At 31.2% G+C, this 20261-nt stretch overlaps 1 protein-coding gene across 1 annotated transcript in view; it reads right to left on the bottom strand.

The window, feature by feature from the left end:
• The window catches only part of LOC114339938 (beta-glucuronidase), a 36892-nt gene extending 20745 nt beyond the window's left edge, over positions 1–16147 (bottom strand). Inside the window, exons 1-5 of the mRNA XM_028290627.2 lie at positions 15946–16147; positions 14926–15117; positions 14685–14848; positions 11544–11677; positions 10731–10921 (exon numbers count right to left, since the gene is read on the bottom strand). Of these exons, the coding sequence (XP_028146428.1) occupies positions 10731–10921; positions 11544–11677; positions 14685–14848; positions 14926–15117; positions 15946–16110 (846 nt within the window). The 5' untranslated portion in view covers positions 16111–16147. The remainder of the gene's footprint in view (positions 1–10730; positions 10922–11543; positions 11678–14684; positions 14849–14925; positions 15118–15945) is intronic.
• Positions 16148–20261: the final 4114 nt, after the last annotated feature.

Below are 20261 nucleotides of genomic sequence, written 5' to 3' on the forward strand. Positions count from 1 at the left end.
AGTGATAAAATTGATAAACTACAAAACATTTTACAGAGCTTTCAATATACCTACGCGATCTTTTTCACGTTCACTACCGGCAAAAATATCACATACATGGCTCACTTGTCCCTGGGCTATGAATAAGACTAGATCTGGTCTGATCCTTATACCTTCGTTCACGATAGTATGAGAAAACAACTGTAATTACATGAAAATCACTAAATAGGGACGATTTATTTTACTTCATGGCCACGTTTTCAGTATTTGGAACCACTGTGGCGTCGGTGCATATACATTAGCCATTGTCACGTTATGCAGTTTACCTTTGAGTCTTATGGTGCAAATTTATAATAGGTGCGTTCGCGGGTACCTGTGGGCGACTAGTCGGCGACAATGGCAGCTATGTACGCCGTTGCTCCCGCTTGGCGGCGCTAGTGTAGTTGGAGGTCATCGTTGTGACAATTAGTGAAGTTTGTATAATAATATGGTGTTTCTGTTTAAATAATAAATTATGGCAGAAAAATACGGATCCTGTTTTTTGTGCGTTGAAAAACGAATTGAGGAGAAGGAATGCGAGAGTTACTGAAAAAAAGGAAGCTCTTATCGAATGATAAACTATATTAATCATAATCTCAATGTTTTATTTCTATAGCTCAGAGGGTATAGATCTGAGGGTATTTATTTGGTATTGACTCACTCCCCCCATGAGTCTGACAACTGTGTATGTCATATCTGCCTTAATTTTTTATCAATTCAAAATTCGCATAAAAGTGCGCTCAGCATTAATTTTTGGGTTTATCTCATTTAAAAATGTGATATTTTCAAAATATGGCCACCATGACAGTTGCGCATTTGGTATAAATTTGGTTTAAGCATTGGTTAAGCGCAGTTGATTCTGCAATGTTGCCTTATTTAAAAAAAATGATAATTCCTTATGGAAATATAGAATGTGTTAATTTAATTAAGTATACCCTATTCCCCGAACATACGACTGTTGTGGATTATTTCGACAACGAATATTTTACTGTGCAAATTATGAAGAACGAAAGTAAATTGCAAAATACATTGTTGTTTTTTGGAACAATTATTAGAGCCATTTACTTTCGCACTTCTTATGTTGCACACTAAAATATTCGTTGTCGCGATAATCCAAGACAGTCGTATATTCGTGGAATAGCCCATATAATTCTTTGGGTGTTTGTCTAGGTGAAAGGCGACCTTAAATTTAAGGTGTAATTAGAAAAATTTAGGGTTAGGTTTGATCAGGTTATGTTTTAGTCACTAAAGAATATTTGAATAGTACTAGGTCACTTTAATTTTCAGTTATTAACTTGTTTATATTATTTTCGATGACGCTAGGTTAGGTTTGGTCAGGTTGTTTTAGTCACTAAAAGATATTGAGAATTTGAGAATTATTTCAAATTATTATTTCACATTTTTTTATATTATTATTTCAAATATCAATTTTTTATATTTTCACTCCATAAAAAGCGATTGTAGATGTTGCAACAGTGTGCATGTATATAAAATTGCATATCTTAATCCCTGCGTTTATAATAAATTTTGTTCTGAATTTTATACTGAAATATTCTATTTTTTACATTCGAACCTAGGGGAAATACGTAATCTGTTTCAACAAAATGTTTATTGCAGATACGTGCATTTATTGTCGGCACATATTTATCCCTTCTTATTGTTACAATCCACTTTTTTCTCATCAGAATATCTTTGGGAAACCTGTGTCCAGATGTTCTCGATGAGCAAAATGCACAGCACAACATTGAGGGATTTTATTTTCTCAAGTTTAATTTACACAGCGAAACAAATATGCAATATATATTAAGAAATAGATTGATTTGAAATGTTGACGTAAGTTGACGTGACCTCCAACTACACTAGCGCCACCTACGTTGAGCTTTTCAGATTAGCTTCCATTCCTAACATTACCTAATATAAATAATACCGTTAAAAGATAAATAAACAAGGTATATTTATTTTTTAATTAATAATAATAACCAATTATTAAATTATACTAGGTAAATATACCGTGTATATTTATTTATTAACCATATTATTTATGTTATTTTAAAGTGCGCATGCGATCTGCTGACAATTTGTCGCCAACAGTTACCCGCGAACGCACTTAATATATGGTGCAAATAAAACCTATGAATTTATAAATAATAATACTTAGTCTGGGCTGATTATCGGAGAATAGGCAGGCCATTTTTGGGAAAAGTTATTTACCAGCAATTTTATTGCTGGAATCGATTATAAGATCCTATATATTAATAATATAGGTATGCAAAGTCCTCAGATAGTGTGCTACTTTTTTTATAAACAAAATGGCGCACGAAAATCGTGTTTTTTTCAATTATTGCTCTAGAACTCCGAAGATTTTAACTTTACAAAAAAAAAACTCAAATAAAAATTCACGGTGATTAAATTCTGCATAGAGACGTGTTTTTCCCGATCTGCTCCGACGAAAATTTTACTCGGAAAATGCGGGTTTTCCCAACAAAATCTTTAATTTTCAAATAAAGTTTTAGATAAGTAATTATTTACCAATAATTAAATAATTTGGTGACTTAAAAGCCTTCTTGGTTTAGATTATAGTTCCAGAAGCTGGTGAAAATTAAACGAATATTTTAGTAACAATTCAATTGTTAATTAATAATTTACGGTCGCAATAATAACCAAAATAATTATGATACACTGGTCAAACTTTGAAATCTTATAAAGATGAGATGCCTATCTAATATTTTGTTGACAAAATATAAATTTTTTATTTTTTTGCATAATCTTTAAATGTTAAAAAAAATAGTTATAAACAAATTAACGTTTCTCAGAAAGTTTTTATTATATTATAATTTTAAAAAATAGCTAAAATGCGCATTTCAAATATCTTGAAAATGAATGCTTTAAAACTTTTTTGCAACCATTTGCAAAAAAGTTATGAAATAGCAAAGTTAACATACGATTACTACGGTGTTAATAATTCTTTTTAATTCTTTCAAAGCGTAGAAGTGAATATAAAGTACAAGCTAATTATTTATAAAACAATATCGATTATCAGCTTAATGGTTATATTTTAATTAAAGATTATAAATATATTTTTTTGTAATTTACACGCGCGAAAGTAGAATAATACAGTACCGTAGCTACCCGCCCACATACACAACTCGCGCGAGTTTAAGCGTGTCAGTCGCTTCGAGTGAACATTTTATCTCCGGCTCTGTATCAAGCCTACTTTCGCGCTAAAAATTACAAAAAAAGTATTTTTAATCTTTGATTAAAATATAACCATTGCACTAATTTTTGACATTCTTTGTGAGTAATTAGATTGTACCATAGACTCACTTTTAATCTTGGAAACAATTAAAACAAATTATAAACAATGGAGATATCGTATATTTATTTTGCTGTTTCCTAACTTTTTTGCAAATGGTTGGAAAAATTATTTTTAGGCCATTCATTTTCAAGACCTATGGAATACGCATTTTAAGTATTTTTTAAAATTAGAATATAATAAACAATTTCTAAGAAATGTTAATTTGTTTATAACAATTTTTTTAAACATTTAAAGATTATGCAAAAAAATGAAAAATTTATATTTTGTCGACAAAATATTAAATAGGCATCACACCTTTATAATCTTTCTAATTTTGATCAATGTCTCATGATTATTTTGATTGTTATTGCGACTGTAAATTGTTAATTAACAATTGAATTGTTGCTAAAATATTCGTTTCATTTTAACCGGCTTCAGAACTTATAATCTATACCAAGAAAGCTTTTATTTCACCAAGCTATATAATTATTGATAAATAATTACTGGCCCAAAAAATTTATTTGAAAATTCGAGATTTTGTTGGGAAAACCCACATTTTCCGAGGAAAATTTTCGTCGGAACAAATCGGGAAAACATGCCTCTATGTAGAATTAAATTGGGGTGAATTTTTATTTGAGTATTTTTGGTGTAAAGTTAAAATCTTCGGAGTTATAGAGCAATAATTGAAAAAAATACGATTTGTCGGCGCCATTTTGTTTATAAAAAAAGTAGCACACTATCTGTGGACTTTGCATAACTATATTAATAATATATAGGATCTTATAATTCGATTAAAGCAATAAAATTGCTGGTAAATAACATATCTTTGTACTTTACTAATTAGACCAACGTATTATAACTATTTTTTTTTCAAAATTTAAAGATTATGCAAAAAAAAAGAAAAATTTATATTTTTTCGATAAAATATTAAACAAGCATCTCATCTTTATAATCTTTATAAGTTTGATCAATGTATCGTGATTATTTTGGTTATTATTACGATCGTAAATTGTTAATTAACAATTGAATTGTTGCTAAAATATTCGTTTAATTTTCACCGGCTTCTGGAATTAAATCTATTCCAAGAAATCTTTGATGTCACTAAGTTATTTAATTATTGATTAATAATTACTTACCTAAAACTTTATTTGAAAATTATAGTTTTTGTTAGGAAACCCGCATTTTCCGAGGAAAATTTTCGTCGGAGCAAATTGTGAAAAACTGATCTCTATGCAGAATTTAATTGCGGTGAATTTTTATTTGGGTGTTTTTGTTGTAAAATTAAAATCTTCGGAGTTATAGAGCAATAATTGAAAAAAATACGATTTGTCGGCGCCATTTTGTTTATAAAAAAAGTAGCACACTATCTGCGGACTTTGCATACCTATATTCAGGGGCGGCTCTAGCTCACCTGCCGCCGGGGTGCAAACTCTTGTGTGCCGCCCCTTCTGGGCGATAAGTTGAAGGAGGTTACAGCCTAGAAAATAAGACTTATTTCCTATATACCGTGAAGAAGGTGAACGACATAAGGGAAGCTAGATAGGTAGAGAACTATTCTTAAAATAAACCAAACAATTTTATTTATTTAGTTATATCACAATTTAATAACATCAGATATATATTTAATTAAATGAAAAGTAAGTCACATATGTATATACATATTATGTACCAGATGTAAAAACAAATTATAAAAAATTACGTACTTATACCTATATCCGAATACATACTTATGATAATAATACACATCTTGAAATAGGTAGGTATTATTTAATGTTTGACCATATTTTTCAAAAGCTAAAATCAATTTTTCTAGATTTTCGGATAGCAAATTCTTTTATAATGTCATTAATATCTATGTCAACATCATTTTTAATGCTTATTATAGCTAGATTTGAAAGCCTTTCTTGTGTCATACTAGACCTTAAATAGTTTTTTATAATCTTTAATTTGGAAAATGATCTTTCACCCTCAGCAACAGTAACCGGTAATGTTAAATAAATACGTAAAGCAATCGACAAATTTGGAAATGTGCTAATCAAGTTATTTTTAAATAAATATCCTAAAACATCAATTGCAGAGGAGGTAGATTTTAAATAGGTCGGTAAAATTTCAATTTCATTCAGCAAATCGACTGCATTTATATCAGAATGCTTAGTTTGAAAATCTGTCAATTTATTTTGCAAATCCGCGCAATACTTTAATTTATCATTTGAATTTAAATTTTTAAAAGCATCAAGGTTGTGTAAAAACGAAAAACAGTTGTTGTGATCACTTAACAATTCGAACCTTTCATCTAATTTAGTTATGGCAGTGTCTAATAAAAAAAAGTAAAAATTTACTTTAAAGTGTAACTCTGGATTTTGTATAGCGTCATCTCTTCCTTCATAATTAAACATAGGTCTTCGTTTTCTAGGTCGTACAGTGCCAACTGCTGGAAAACTAATTTCGCAGTCTAATTCTTCAGCAATAATTTTTGATTCATTAAGCATTTCTTTATAAGCTAAGTCTGTACGACATTCAGTTAAATATTTTTTTACTTCTTCTAACATTTTAGCAGCCTCTGGAAGTATCACAGTAGATTTCTGCATAATTTTGCTTACAGTATTAATTTTTAATAAAATATTATACCAAGTTACCAAGGAACAAACAAATTTGTACGACTTTATTTTTGAAAACAAAGAATATGCCAAATTTTTTGTGTCGTTATCTTTATTTGAATCACTATAAATAAAGAACAAAGCATCATAAATTTTTTCTAAATTAAAACGAAGGGCTTTCACAGCATCAATGCGGCTTTCCCATCGTGTATCGGAAAGTGATTTTAGAGTTAAAGTAGGCAGTTCTTTTTTTAAGACTTGCCAGCGCGATGTTGATGCCGAAAAAAATACATATAATTCTTGGACAATGGCAAAGAAATTTGTAACTTCCAAAGAACATTTTGCAGCATCATTTACAACTAAATTAAGACTATGCGCTGCACATGGTACATAAAATGCTCTAGGATTTATATCCAAAATTTTTTTTTGTAAGCCAATTTTTTTGCCTTTCATATTGGCACCATTGTCGTAGCCTTGGCCGCGCATGTCATTAATATCAATATTTAAGCCTTCCAAAAAATTCAATAAAAACGTCATTAATCCTTGTCCAGTTGTGTCAGTAACAGAGCAAAATCCAAGAAAATGCTCTCTTATCTCAACATTTTTTGTTAAGGGGTTAAGATAAACAAATCTAAAAATTATTGTAATTTGCTCTTCATGACTTATGTCAGGTGTACAATCTAAAATTATAGAATAATATTTACAATGTTTCAGTGTGTTAACAATGGTGTTTTTGATATTTTCTCCTATTACAGTTATCAGTTCATTTTGAATGTTATGACCAAGATAATGAGGCATATTGCGGTGTTCAGCTTTTTCAATGCGATTAATGTGCTCTGCTAAAACATTGTCAAATTTTGAAACACTTTCTATTAGTTTTAAAAAGTTTCCATTATCATTTTGAAATATCTTTTCTGTATGCCCTCTAAAAGCCAAATTTTGTCTAGCCAAAAACTGAATAATGTATATAATTCTTTCAATAACTGCCATCCACCTTTTTTTTTCACGGTCCATTTGGGCCTGATTAATCGAATCTACAGTTCTTCCTTTCATTATATTTTGTTTTAAATCAACATATTGTCTCACACTTTGAAAATGTGCTACACTTTTTTCATGTCGTTCTATATTTCTCGATAAATGACGCCAATCTTTGTAACCTATTTCATCATTAAAAGCATTTATTGCACTGCTAAATAGTTTACAGTAAAAACAAAACACAGAATCACTAGATTTAGAATAAACGAGCCAGTCCCGTATAACCGTTTCATTATTTCCTAGTTTCTTAAGAAAATACGTAGTTGAAAATGATCGATTAGAATCATCTAATGGAAATGTAAAATTTTTTATTTGTACCGGACCTATTTCAAGTAGTGAGAGCTTGACATTATCTGAAATACTTTGTGGCCAAAGGGCAGGATCTGTCAATGAATCGATGATATTCGCATTCATTACTGAACTCGAATTATTACTGATATGATCAGAAAATGCAGTAGTTGTTACCGAGGCTGCTGCGGTCGGTGTTAATGTTGCTTCCGATGCTGACGTTGCTGAAATTTCTTCCATCGGAGTATCAGTAGAAGTTTCAGTAACACCCATCATTGTATCTTCAACAGTTTTTTCGAAAACTGGATTCATATCTGAACTTGTTGATGGTCCTGGTTGAACTTTCTGAAGAAACTTGCTTATAGAACTCGTGCATTTTTTCACTTTTTCTTCTTTTTCCAGTTTCCGTTTCCGATATTGGAAACCAGAAAGTTTTTGTCTTCCATCAGCCATCTGCAATAATTTAAAAAAATAAATAAAAATACTATAACCCTCTAGCCAGACGTGAGTTTCATTAATGTACAAAAAGAATTGTTTTACAGTCCTCGTTTAATAGGTAGTAACTTTAATAACATTCTTACCTTGAGTTTGACGATGCTGTATCTCTATGGGCACTTCTGCGGTTTTTCAAAACTCACGACACTGTACTATTTAATCAAGTAAAGTTAAAATAACGTAAAGCAGGAACTCAAGAAGTCACTGGTTTAAATTCAAATTTCAGATAGAAACTAAAAATTTTTTAAGAAAACCGATTTTTATAAACTTTGAAAGGCGGTCCTTTCCCCATTAAACCAATGGGACTCCTATTTCTTTAATTGTTAAAATGTCTCCTCCCATCTAAAGGGTTCCTAATTTTCGTAGAGAGAAAATATATCAACGTCATCTATTCTACGTAAATAGATATTTAATACAAAAGATTTTTTACCATTTTTCAAAGGTTTACCGAGAAGGATTGACCTTTTTTTGGTAACAACTTCCGCTCGAACACATTTAAGATTCACAGACGCCCCCTGTTGATTCAGTTCTAAGAAGCTTCCTAAATTGAGTATTTTCTAAAAACTTTCAGATTTGTTCACGCCGAGACAGTGGCGTACACTTTAAAGTAGGCTACAGTCGGAAAAATGAAAGAATACCCATGAACGAACATATAAAACACGCTGTATTTTCCTGTCACCGTGTCACAAAGAAAATTGCCCAGCGCAAGTACATGTAATAATAATTATTACATGTACTTGCGCTGGCCAATTCTTTGTGTGACACGGTGACAGGAAACTACAGCGTGTTTTATATGTTCGTTCATGGGTATTCTTTCATTTTTCCTACTGTATATAATATACAGCATATTAAGTGTAGGTAGGTACATCTTAGTAAAAAAGCGTTTGTGCATATGCGTATGTAAACATGGAACTTGTCATTCGTTATGATCCAGCTGCCGCCCCCTATAACCTGCCGCCCGGGTGCCGTGCACCCCTTGCACCCCCGCTTAAGACGCCACTGCCTATATTATTAATATATAGGATCTTATAATTCGATTCCAGCAATAAAATTGCTGGTAAATAACTTTTCCATGAATTTTGCTAATTAGCCCAGAGTAACTGACAATATGTTCCTTTTTGTTACAGCTTCAAACCATACGTGTGTCGATAAATCACATCGTTCGTTCGTATCGTAATCGTATCCTAATCGTATCGTAATCGTATCGTTCAACCGTGTCATACGCCGGGTAAAGGTAGGAGTATATTTATTTGTGGTGGAGATATAAGACAGGTTTTTGTCTAACAAATTAGTTCCATCATTCTTAATTTGATTTTAAATAATAATTTTTAATTTTTTAATTTTTAAACAATAAAACTGAACTAAGCCAAAATTAATAAGACAATATATACGAAATAAAAATATCTACATATTTATGTTGGTAGTAAGTTAGGAACATTTGTGTTTGAGTGTGATGCTAACTATAGGATTGATAAAATGGGATCACAAGCAGTTTTTGGGTCAATAAGTTAACTAATCCTTGAAATTTTCGGATTTTAAGGTTTAGTTGTGCAAGGCTGATCGAAGTACTTCTCAATACCTGTATAAAAGAAGAATTTTGAAATGAATGATAGACATTATGATATCTCATTCAACGTTTCACCAAACTGTTCAGTCAGTTTACATCACCCAGTCATGACCAATAGTCTTTCTTGTCATCTTCGAAATTCTAGTTTTTAACAGCTAAAGAGTTGGATTATAGGAACTGTTTTGTGATGGTGTGGATACATGTCAAAATGAGTTGGTCGTCGTCTAAAATGGATTTTCGGCGTGATATCGTAACGCGACGTGTATCGTGGATCGTGCATGGAGATAAATGGATCGTGAATGGGAGCAGAAAGGGAGAATACAAACAGAAGAATAGCAGCAAATCAAGTAAGTTATTTATAACTGCATATAGAACATTTATTATGTACATTAGATTATGTATGACAAACAGATCTTTCTCCTTCTCTCCATACCATGTCCATTATATAACGCTTGCTATCATATTGGCTACCATAATTTTATTCACCGCAACTCTAAACATCTGGACAGTGACGACGAAGACGACGCCATGATGTTCTTCTTCGACCAGGGCGCCTCATTTTAATTTTTTCCCTGAATAATAAGATATAAACTCCATATGGTTCTGAGAGTATCATGATATGGGTAAAATACTCCAATTTTTGTATTTTTGCGATTTTCGTTCCCCCTTCTAAAGAGGACAGATACAGCTGAGTTAGAAGTTCCTTCTATCTGTCTAGTTATACAGATATATAATAGTGAACTTGTTCTAATTCATCTTGTACGATCCCCATTGTGATGTCCTGATCTGTAGTATTTGTTAAGATTTTGGTAATTCATATTAATGCCTATCTTTCCAGCTTCTATATCCTTGGCCTGGTCTAATCTAAACTTTTAGAATTTCACATACTGATTTAATTGCCATAATCTTTTCTGCCTCTTATAATGCTTTCCTCTCCGACGGTCTTATATACTTCCTTTTGTACTTCTTCTACTTCTTCTTCTCGTGACACTACAACCCGGGGTGAGTCTTGACTGACTGCACAACTCGCTTCCATCTCGAACGGTCGTCGTGATAGTTGGGTCAGTGGGTAGCCCCATTGTTCTTAAATCTGACCATATATTGTCTCTCCATCGCATTCGAAGGTCTTTCTAAGGGCCTTCCCTTCTTCCTGTCAGGGCCTCCTCCCAGATTAGCTTCTGAAGGCGATTATTAGTGAGTCTATGGATATGACCTGCCCTTCTTTTTTCGTACATATTAAACACTTGTTCTTATCGAAACAAAATTAAACTTTTTGTGTTCTTCAATTGGTGAAACTACTTGTTCAAAAGGACAAGACAAGATAAAAAGTCTTAAGCAAAATAAAAAATAAGGCGAGGCGATTCCACATAAGGATAAAATTAAAGATGATATTGATTTGATAGCAATGTTAACTTTTATAATACTTCATACTTACTTTAAAAGTATATAAATAACCAGGATCATCGTGCATTAAGTATGGCCACCAGAAATGAGCATCATCAACTTCAAGTACTCCATTATCCGTGTCAGTTTCAGCAACGATTTCGTTATTAGCATCCAAGATCTTTATCCTATAAGAGAGTCCAGCTGGGTCTCCTTTAATGGTAGTCGTATAGGAAACTAGCCCTAAAAACATTGATTCCATGTAAATTTATGATTTTGAGAAAAGACTTAAAGTTAAGAACTTATTAGGATAAAACCAATTATCTTGAATAATGTGATTCAATTATCTTCAATTTTCTTCTTGAAATATTCTTGCTTGACTATCTTGCTCTTAGCTTGACTAACAGTTATTTCGTAAGAATGTCAAGGCACCTCTTCTTAAAGTGCCCTCTCCTCAATGGAGGTAGCTACTTAGAATTGTAAACTTATCTTTGTCTTCATCTGGTTTTATTATTTTTTCAAAATTTAGCTCTGTCCATTGTTGGATGTTTCTTAGCTACAATAGTCATTTTCTTTCTAGTCTTGTATTTTACTGGATATTTCCTTTTACTATTAGTTAAGCATATTGGTACTTATTATTTCTCAATACAATTGCTCAAATATAGCTAAGTTAAGATGATAGTTCGATCAATTTTATCAGTTTCTATAATATAACATAATATCAATAATTTAAAATCATCAACAATAGTAATCTGGAACATGTTTCATGAATACCAAAGTTTTCTGAAATAAAAAAATTCAGAAATATTTAGGCTCTAGTTTTAAATATTATGAATGGTGTTACGAACTTAATAAATCAACTAACCTTTATCTTCATATACGCTAGTAGTGAGCCTAATGTCGTCTATATAGGTCTGAGGAGTTGTATACAAGACAACTGGTCTATCAATTCCTCCATAGTTAAAAAAATCGAAAGTATATTTGAGTTTCTTCTCTCCACTAAAAAATAATGTATTATTTAACATAAAAATCTAGACAACAATCCTTTAGTTATATTTAGTACGTTCTTTGAAGGTAAAATATTGCAAACCCTCACCCCCTTTTGGGGGTGAAAAATATATGTTCGAAATTAGTCGGGAAATGGATAAAATGACTAATTCTAAGCAACTTTTGTTCTATAAAGTTTTTTCACCAAGTTAATACTTTTCGAGTTATTTGCGAGTGAATATGTTAATTTGTCTACAAAATAACCACGTTTTCAGACGGTTCTTCGCAAATAACTCAAAAAGTAAGTATTTAGTAGAAAAAATTTTTTATCAAAAATATAGCACGTAAAAAAGTGAAAAACATGGTGTATATATTAGGTCACTGTACCTAGTAGAAGCAGAGTTATAGCTAATGAAAAGTAGGTTCATATTCGTCAAATTCCAAATCGAATATTTTAACGTGCCATAACCAAAAAACGAAACACTTTTTTGGGAAAACTCATTTTAACTTTTTTAAAGTGTTTAAAAGATGCTTAATTTTGTTTTTTAAAAAATTTTTTTAAGAATCAAAAATAAACAAGTTACGCTCAAAATAAAGTTTGTCCCTTTTTTTGGTAAGAAATCGGGAAAGTCACCCCCTAATTAGCATTTCAAATTAACTTAATTGTTACCACTTCACAAGTTTTTTACTCGCGTATGTATTGATCATATGATCTGTAAGTTTCATCGGTTCAAGGTCCTTATTTTTGAAAGAGCTGTAGTTAAAAGGGCTTGAACGAGTCACTTATCACGAGTGTATGCAAATTTAGAAACACAGAATTGTAACCAATTTTTGTCTTACAGAAAAACAAAAAAATACAGAATATTATTGTTTAATATTTTTGGTATCTCTAACAATTTTTAAGTTATTTTGAAAAAAACCATTATTTTCAAAATTAAAAGTTTTAAAAATATTACTTTAAAACCAATTTTTTTTTTAAATAAGCACTTTAAATCGATGAAACTTACAGATCATATAAACACAACATAAGTAAAGTAACTTGTGAAGCGGTAACGATTAATTTCATTTAAGTTGCTAATTAGGGGGTGATCTTCCTGATTTTCTTTTTTTTGCTAAAACAAAAGGGACCTACTTTATTTTGAGCGTAACTTGCTTACATTTGACGCTAGAAATTTTTTTTATAAAAACAGAAATAAAGCTTTTTTTAATCACTTTAAAAAAGTTGTAATGTGTTTTCCCCAAGAATGCTTCAGTATTTGGATACTTCACATTAAATTATTCTATTTGGAATTTTTCGAAAATGAACCTATTTTTCATTAGCTATAACTCTGCTTTTGCTAGGTATAGAGACCTAATATATACACCGTTTTTTCACTTTTTTATAGGCTATAGTTTTGCTAGGAATATTTTTTTCGACAAAATGCTTACGTTTTGAGTTATTTGCGAAAAACCGTCTAAAAACGTGGTTATTTTGTTGAAAAATGAACATATTCACATGCAAATAACTCAAAATATATTGATTTTGTGAAAAAACTCTATTGAACAAAAGTTGCTTAAAATTAGTCAGTTTATACATTTCGGGACTTACCTTGGACATATACTTTTTCACCCCCAGGGCAAAAGCACACATCGGCACCATATCACTTTTTTTAACATGTTAGCTATGCGTATGCCAAAATTCATGTCAATCCAAGCGGTTCTTTAAAATTTACAGCAAAAACCGTGAAATTTGTACTAATTATAAACAATTGTAGAAATATTTTTGGTCAAAATAAAATGGACAATCTTTTCAATGAAATAGTTGTCATAGTCTAATCTAGGAACCTTTAACTCTAGAATGTTGTTGTTTTCTATTTACATGGTTTTTATCTTTTGCAAATTGCAATGAAAAAATTTTCCGTTCTTGTTTATACAGTAAGCACATAAAGGTTGGAATGAATTCATTTTTTCTCGAGAATGGACGATTTTAAAAAAAAATCCCGAAACACGTCAATTCTTATTTTTAAATTACGACTTTTTGGCATATACATCATACCAGTGACGTCACCCATTTGGGCGTGATGACGTCATCGATTTTTTTTTAAATAAGAATAGGGGTCATGTGATAGTTCATTTGAAAGGTAATTCAATTCTTTTTTCAGTAATATAAACATTAACATACTTAATTATTGATACAGGGTGTCGAAAAAATATTTTGAAATTATTTTATTGGCATAAGAAGAAGAATATGTGTAATTTATTTAATTCAAAATACATTTTACTGCTCTCAGAAAACAGAAAAAATGTTTATTTGAAAAAAATATTGCTTTTCGCTTAAATTAAATGCTCAAATTGTCAAGAGGCAGGTCTGTGGTTGCTTTAATATTGAATTTGCAAAAAACAATATTTTTATTTGTCAAATAAACATTTTTTCCTGTATTTTGTATTAAAAATGCATTTTGAAATAAATAAATTACACAGAGTCTTCTTTTTATATCAATAAATTTAGTTTAAAAAAATTTTTTTGGACACCCTGTATAAATAATTATGTTAATGTTTATATTACTGAATAGAGAATTGAATTAATTTTCAAATGAGCTATGACACGACCCCTATTCTCATTTGAAAAAATCATCGATGACGTCATCACGCCCAAATGGGTCACGTCACTATATGATATATGTATATGCCAAAAAGTTGTAATTTAAAAATAAAAATCGACCTGTTTCGGGATTTTTTCCAAAATTGTCCATTATGTCCATATAATAATGTAGAAAAAACAGCATCTGATGCTGATGATAGAGATTTTGGTGGTAGTGCAGCATGTTTCTTGTCAGACTTCTGACTGGAGATTGTTAAAATAACTGGAGACGTGAGAGTTGTATGTAGAAAACGCGTGACATTTTCGTATGTTTGTACATTCAAATAACAAAAATTTTTGTATTATTGACTTTCAGTGAAAATAGAACGATGGAAAAGTACAGTTGTATGATTGACGTCATTACTGAACTACCACATAAATAAATTTTAAAGTTCTTACCCAGGTAGAGTTTCAATATATCCTTGTGGTACAGTAGTGCTCGTCAGTGTCGTATCTACTATCACTTTAATAACATTTTCGGCGTCATTTAAGAGAGAAGTGATTTCTCCCGTGAATGGCAAATGTCCAATGGCATGAGTTAAAGCTAACTTATCGTTGATATACTAAAAAAGGGAATTTTAAGGAGTAAGGTCTGCCTTAAAGATACAACCAAATAGTAATTGATCTGTAGCACACTTACCACTTTCGCTGAGTAACAAACTGAGCCAAACCTCAACCATATTCGTTTCTCGGCTTGCCAACCATTTGGAATACGAAATGATCTCTCATAACGAACTGGACCTAAATGATCCCTAGCATCTAAAGTTGTGGGAATATCGTTGTAGCTGGAGGGTACTGGCATTAAGTGAATGTCTTTGTCATTGGCATTGCCCTGATCAAAAATAATTAGGTATTAATGATTAAGGTTGGTCCATTTTACGTATCTGGAGGTTATTATAGAGGAGAAAAGTCAGGAAGAATGGTAAGTGAATGTCAGATTGGCAAAGGGAAATAAAAAGCGGGATGACCTAAGATCACTGATGAAATACAAATAAGTATCAAGCAAAATAAAGCTGATGATATATTAAATGATAATAAACAGTTATTAACGTATGGTAGTAAAGTATGGACAATGAAAAAAGCAAATGCGGAGAAATTGGAAAGACGGGAAAGGAAAATGCTCAGAGCCATATATGGAGGTCAAAATACTGTGGAAAGTTGGGTGTGACGAATAAACAGGGAGCTAGAGAAACTTTCTAATGAAGCTAGCATCCGTCGCTTCATAAAGGAACTTAGAGTGAAATGGGTGAGAATGGAAAGAAAGAGTTTGCCAAAGATGATCCGAAAACACGGCCAGTCACGAAAAGAAGGAAAGGGCGACTCAGACAAAGATAGTTTGATAGTAAAAGATAGTTTTCCTTAGAAAAGGAGAGAATTGGTGGTTGGGAAGAAAGGCCAAGGCAACAAACAGAAACAGTGATGAATGGAGGAAAATAGTAAGTCAATTTAGTAGGCAATTAGTAAATTAGAATCATTGGACAAGAAGCCCTTCCACTTGATACAAGTTTTGTAATAGGTAGGTATGTATGTAAGTATTACCTATATTAATTGTATTTTAGCCCTAGGTTATCAAGACCTGTTGTGCTTTGTAAATAAATAAAATATGACTAACAATAACTTATATTAAATGTATTTAAAAAAAATATTTAGATATACTTACTGACAAACCACTTTTCTCGTTAAAACTGCCATTGACGTTTAGAGAAAAGTGCCACAGTCCATCTAATGATATCAGTTCTCTCGTTTCGGTAATACGAGGGTACAAAATCCCACCATTGACATAGTACTGGGAAATTACCAGTACTAACGAAAATATCAGCCTCATACTGTCGACTATATAAACTACAAATTTGTAAATATTTCATCGCTACTTGTATTTATATACGATTGTCGTTTTTATCAATACCTGACAAATACATTAAGTTATTAAATATTATTTTGATACTAAAATATGTTAAAAGACTTTTTTAGTAAACTAAGCATATCAGCAAGTTTAATCAAAAATCAATAGCACACTTCCTTTATCGGCCTTGTCAAAATATACATCAACATTGAAAAGCTTTTTAAATATCTCTGTAAAATAATATAGGTATTTTGTTTTAACCCTTAAGTACTAACATCTTAAATCAATGACGTAAACACTAACTAACCGCCTGACAGAAGGGTTTAACATTTTAGTGGTAATTTTTGATTTTGTTAAATATTTTAATGCAAAAAAATATTTCGATGACTTACTGAAAGTATTGATTATCTAAAAAATACAGTAACTAATCCAGTTTTTCTGTATTTATTAAAATAAAAAACATTATAACAAGAATGGAAGGATTGTTTTTGTGTACCTTTTTACTCCTCAAAAAAAAGTGAAACTGTGATAAAAATTAAACAAATTAATGAAACTTATTAAAAATTTATAATCGAGTTAAACAAAGAGTAAGAAAAACGAAAAGAAAAAGGTTTTTAAAAAATGTTAAAACAAAAAAAAACTGACAGGGACTACAGTTAGTACAGTGTAGCAATGATAGTCAGTGGCAACATTTTCATCACAAATTAATTCCACTTCGCTTATGTCGTCTTCTATGATCTCCTACCTCATCAAACCATTTCAAAACAGTTTCCTCAGGGTCTTTATTTCCTTATTTGATGTTTTTTGACAAACTGGGGCACATTATGTGTAATGACGAACTGGGTACAAACACTAACACCCCGTCTATTAGACGGAAATTACACTTTGAGCCTAAATATCTTTCGAATAGCAACCTGCCGCAAATTGCCGAATTCAATATTATTAAAGAACAACCCAACTTAAAAAGTCATAAACGGGTGACCTTCAAAATTTTCTAGGAAGGGAAATATCGACAAGCGATGCCGTCTCAGAGACGGGGTCGTACTTAAGGGTTAAACAAAATGAAAAATGTGGTCCGACGACTGTAGAATTTTGTTTTAGTTGTAACAAAGTTTGCCGAAAATGGAGAAAATATCTTTGGATTTAGGCAGTGTGATTTTTAGATCCAATCAAAGAACATCCAGTAAACTCGAATAACATGAAACTACACCCCCATCCTATTAGCAATATGTCCTTTTGTTCTTCTTCCTCTTTATAAGCAATTCTGTTTGTCCATTGGCGGATTGATACTTCTATGGAAGGTTGTCACACCATGTTTTGCGCGGTCGGTCGTTCATACGTTTTCTATCCATTGGTAATTTATCTTTTTTGCTATTTGAACATACGGTTTCTCCATTCTGCTTACGTGGTTATTCCATTCTTTTTCTGTTTAGTGTCCATTCGTTTATGCACTGTACGTTACATTATCAAGTACCATATTTTCTTTTGTAAACCATAAAAACCATACTCCATTTCTTTCGAAAAACGCTCTCAGTAGCTGAAGACGAGAGTGATATAGAGGGTGTCCCGAAAAGATTGGTCATAAATTGTACCACACATTCTGGAGTCAAAAATAGTTCGATTGAACATAACTTACTTTAGTACAAATGTTCCCATAAAAAAAGTTATAGCCCTTTGAAGTTACAAAATGAAAATGGATTTTTTTCAATATATCGAAAACTATTAAAGATTTTTTATTGAAAATTTACATGTATCATTCTTATGGCAGGATCATCTTAAAACAAAATTATAGTGAGATTTGTCCACCCCATAAAAATTTTATGGGGGTTTTGATCCCTTAAACCCCCCCAAACTTTTGTGTACCTTCCAATTAATTCATTAGTGTGGTACCATTAATTAAACACAACGTTTTTCAAACTTTTTTTCCTCTTAGTATTTTTTGGTTAAGCGAGTTTTTATCGAGATGCAGCTTCTTTTTTAATATACTTAAATAAAATTTTTATGGGAGTTTTGTTCCTTTAAACCCCAGAAATGTTTGTGTACGTTCCAATTAAACTATTAGTGTGGTACCATTAGTTAAATACAGTGTTTTTAAAACTTACTCTTTTGCCTCTTACTCTTTTTTGATAAGTCACCTTTTATCGAGATGTGGCTTTTTTTCAAAATATACCTAAAAATGTAAATTATAAATACATTTTCAGATTATATTAACAGGTCTCTATAATCGTACTTAACCATATACAAATATGTGGTGGATTCGATAAATATTCAAAATATCTCGATAAACACTGGCTTCTCGAAAAAGTCGTAGGAGGCAAAAATGTTTTAAAAACAGTGTGTTTAACTAATGGTGCCACAATAATAATTAAATTGGAACGTACACAAAAGTTTGGGGGGGTTTAAGGGAACAAAACTCTCATAAAATTTTTATGGGGTGGACATATTTCACAATAATTTTGTTTTAAGATGTTCCTGCCATAACAATGATACGTGCCCATTTTTAAGAAAATATCTCTAAGAGTTTCGATATATTGAAAAAATCGATTTTCATTTTGTAACTTCAAAGGGCTGTAACTTTTTTTATGAGCATATTTGTACTAAGGTAAGTTAGGTTTAATCGAACTATTTTTGACCCCAGAATGTGTGGTATAATTTATGACCAATCTTTTCGGGACACTCTCTATACTAGGTATATTCATAGAAAACAGAAGTACACCAAGTAAGGCCTCACAATTAATGTACAAAAAAACGGAGTACTTAGTTATAGGAGAAAAAATACCAGAAAACCTACAAAACTCGAAATGGAATGAAAAGTGGATAGACGATGCAAAACAAAGGCATTGTCTTTTTTTATATTAATGGTGTTTATATCGTCAAAATTGCCATTACTAGTCCAGGATTAAAACTCCAGAATTTTCCACAAACCGCAAAAATTAAATGTATGAGCTGGCATTTTTGGTAATCGACTAATTGGATCATTTTTTTACTTAAATATTTTGATATTATTGAAAATTATCAACAATATGATGAAGATCATTTGCTTTTTTAACAAGACGGTGCTCTCTGCATTATTCTTTACTTGTTCCTTAATACTTAAACTAAAATTTTGTATTGCATTTAATTGAGAGGGGATATACAGCGTCGAATAGCCTCCTCGGTCTCCAGATTTGTGTCTGCTGGATTTTTTGCATGACAGCTAAAAAGTAAAATCTATAGAACACCACCCGTATTTTTTGAATGTCTATAAATCACTCCGCAAGTGCTTCAGAATCTTGCTTTATGGATGTCGGATCATCATTTGGTCATCAATGTCATCATTTGGTATGTGGTCAACAAAAAAATAAATAACCAGCCGAAAATTAATAATAATTTTTAAATTGATTTTTTGTTTCTAATAAATCAAATTTAATAATAAGTATTGGGCCGAATTTAAACATTTAAAGACTAATATTGGGACCGTGCCAGTTCGGAAAAGCGACACCTTGTTTCATAGCTCAGCATCTTTTTTCGCACTTTTCGCCAATTGCATTAGTCCTGGTTGCTGAATAATTGTCAAGGCCACAGCCCAAAAAAGCTGAGAAGAAGAAAAAAAAAAGATAAAAAAAGATATAAGAAGAAAAATTAAGACTGAGGTTATATTATTAAAAGGTAAACAATTGTATGTAGTAAATAAAATTAATTATTAATGCAGTACTGCAAGCAAAATATAATTAATTAAATTTAATTTTATATAATATGTGCATATCATATTAATATTGTGGAGCAACATATAATTTTTCTTCTTCAATGACAGTAGGTATGAAATATACGTCAATTTGACAATTTCAATTGACAATATGAATTATTTCAGAAAGTTTCAAGATTTCTCCGATATTTGCGCACGATCGTTTCTCGTATCCCCTCCAAGTACTTGCACACCGCGAATATCAAACGATATCTTATTTGACCCCATTACCATTAAAAAAGTTTTTATTAAGTGCAAACTATTTTATTTTTGTGTTTTTTTTTACTATCTAGGTATATTATATTTTAAGTGAGTGCAATTAACGGTTTTGTTAAAAAAACAAATATTCATATTTCCAAAGGGTTCAATTAATTAATTCGTTTTCTTGACACTACTGAAAGTTTTGCTT

Source organism: Diabrotica virgifera, chromosome 7 (assembly GCF_917563875.1).
Source record: "Diabrotica virgifera virgifera chromosome 7, PGI_DIABVI_V3a".
Classification (NCBI taxonomy): Eukaryota; Metazoa; Arthropoda; class Insecta; order Coleoptera; family Chrysomelidae; genus Diabrotica; species Diabrotica virgifera.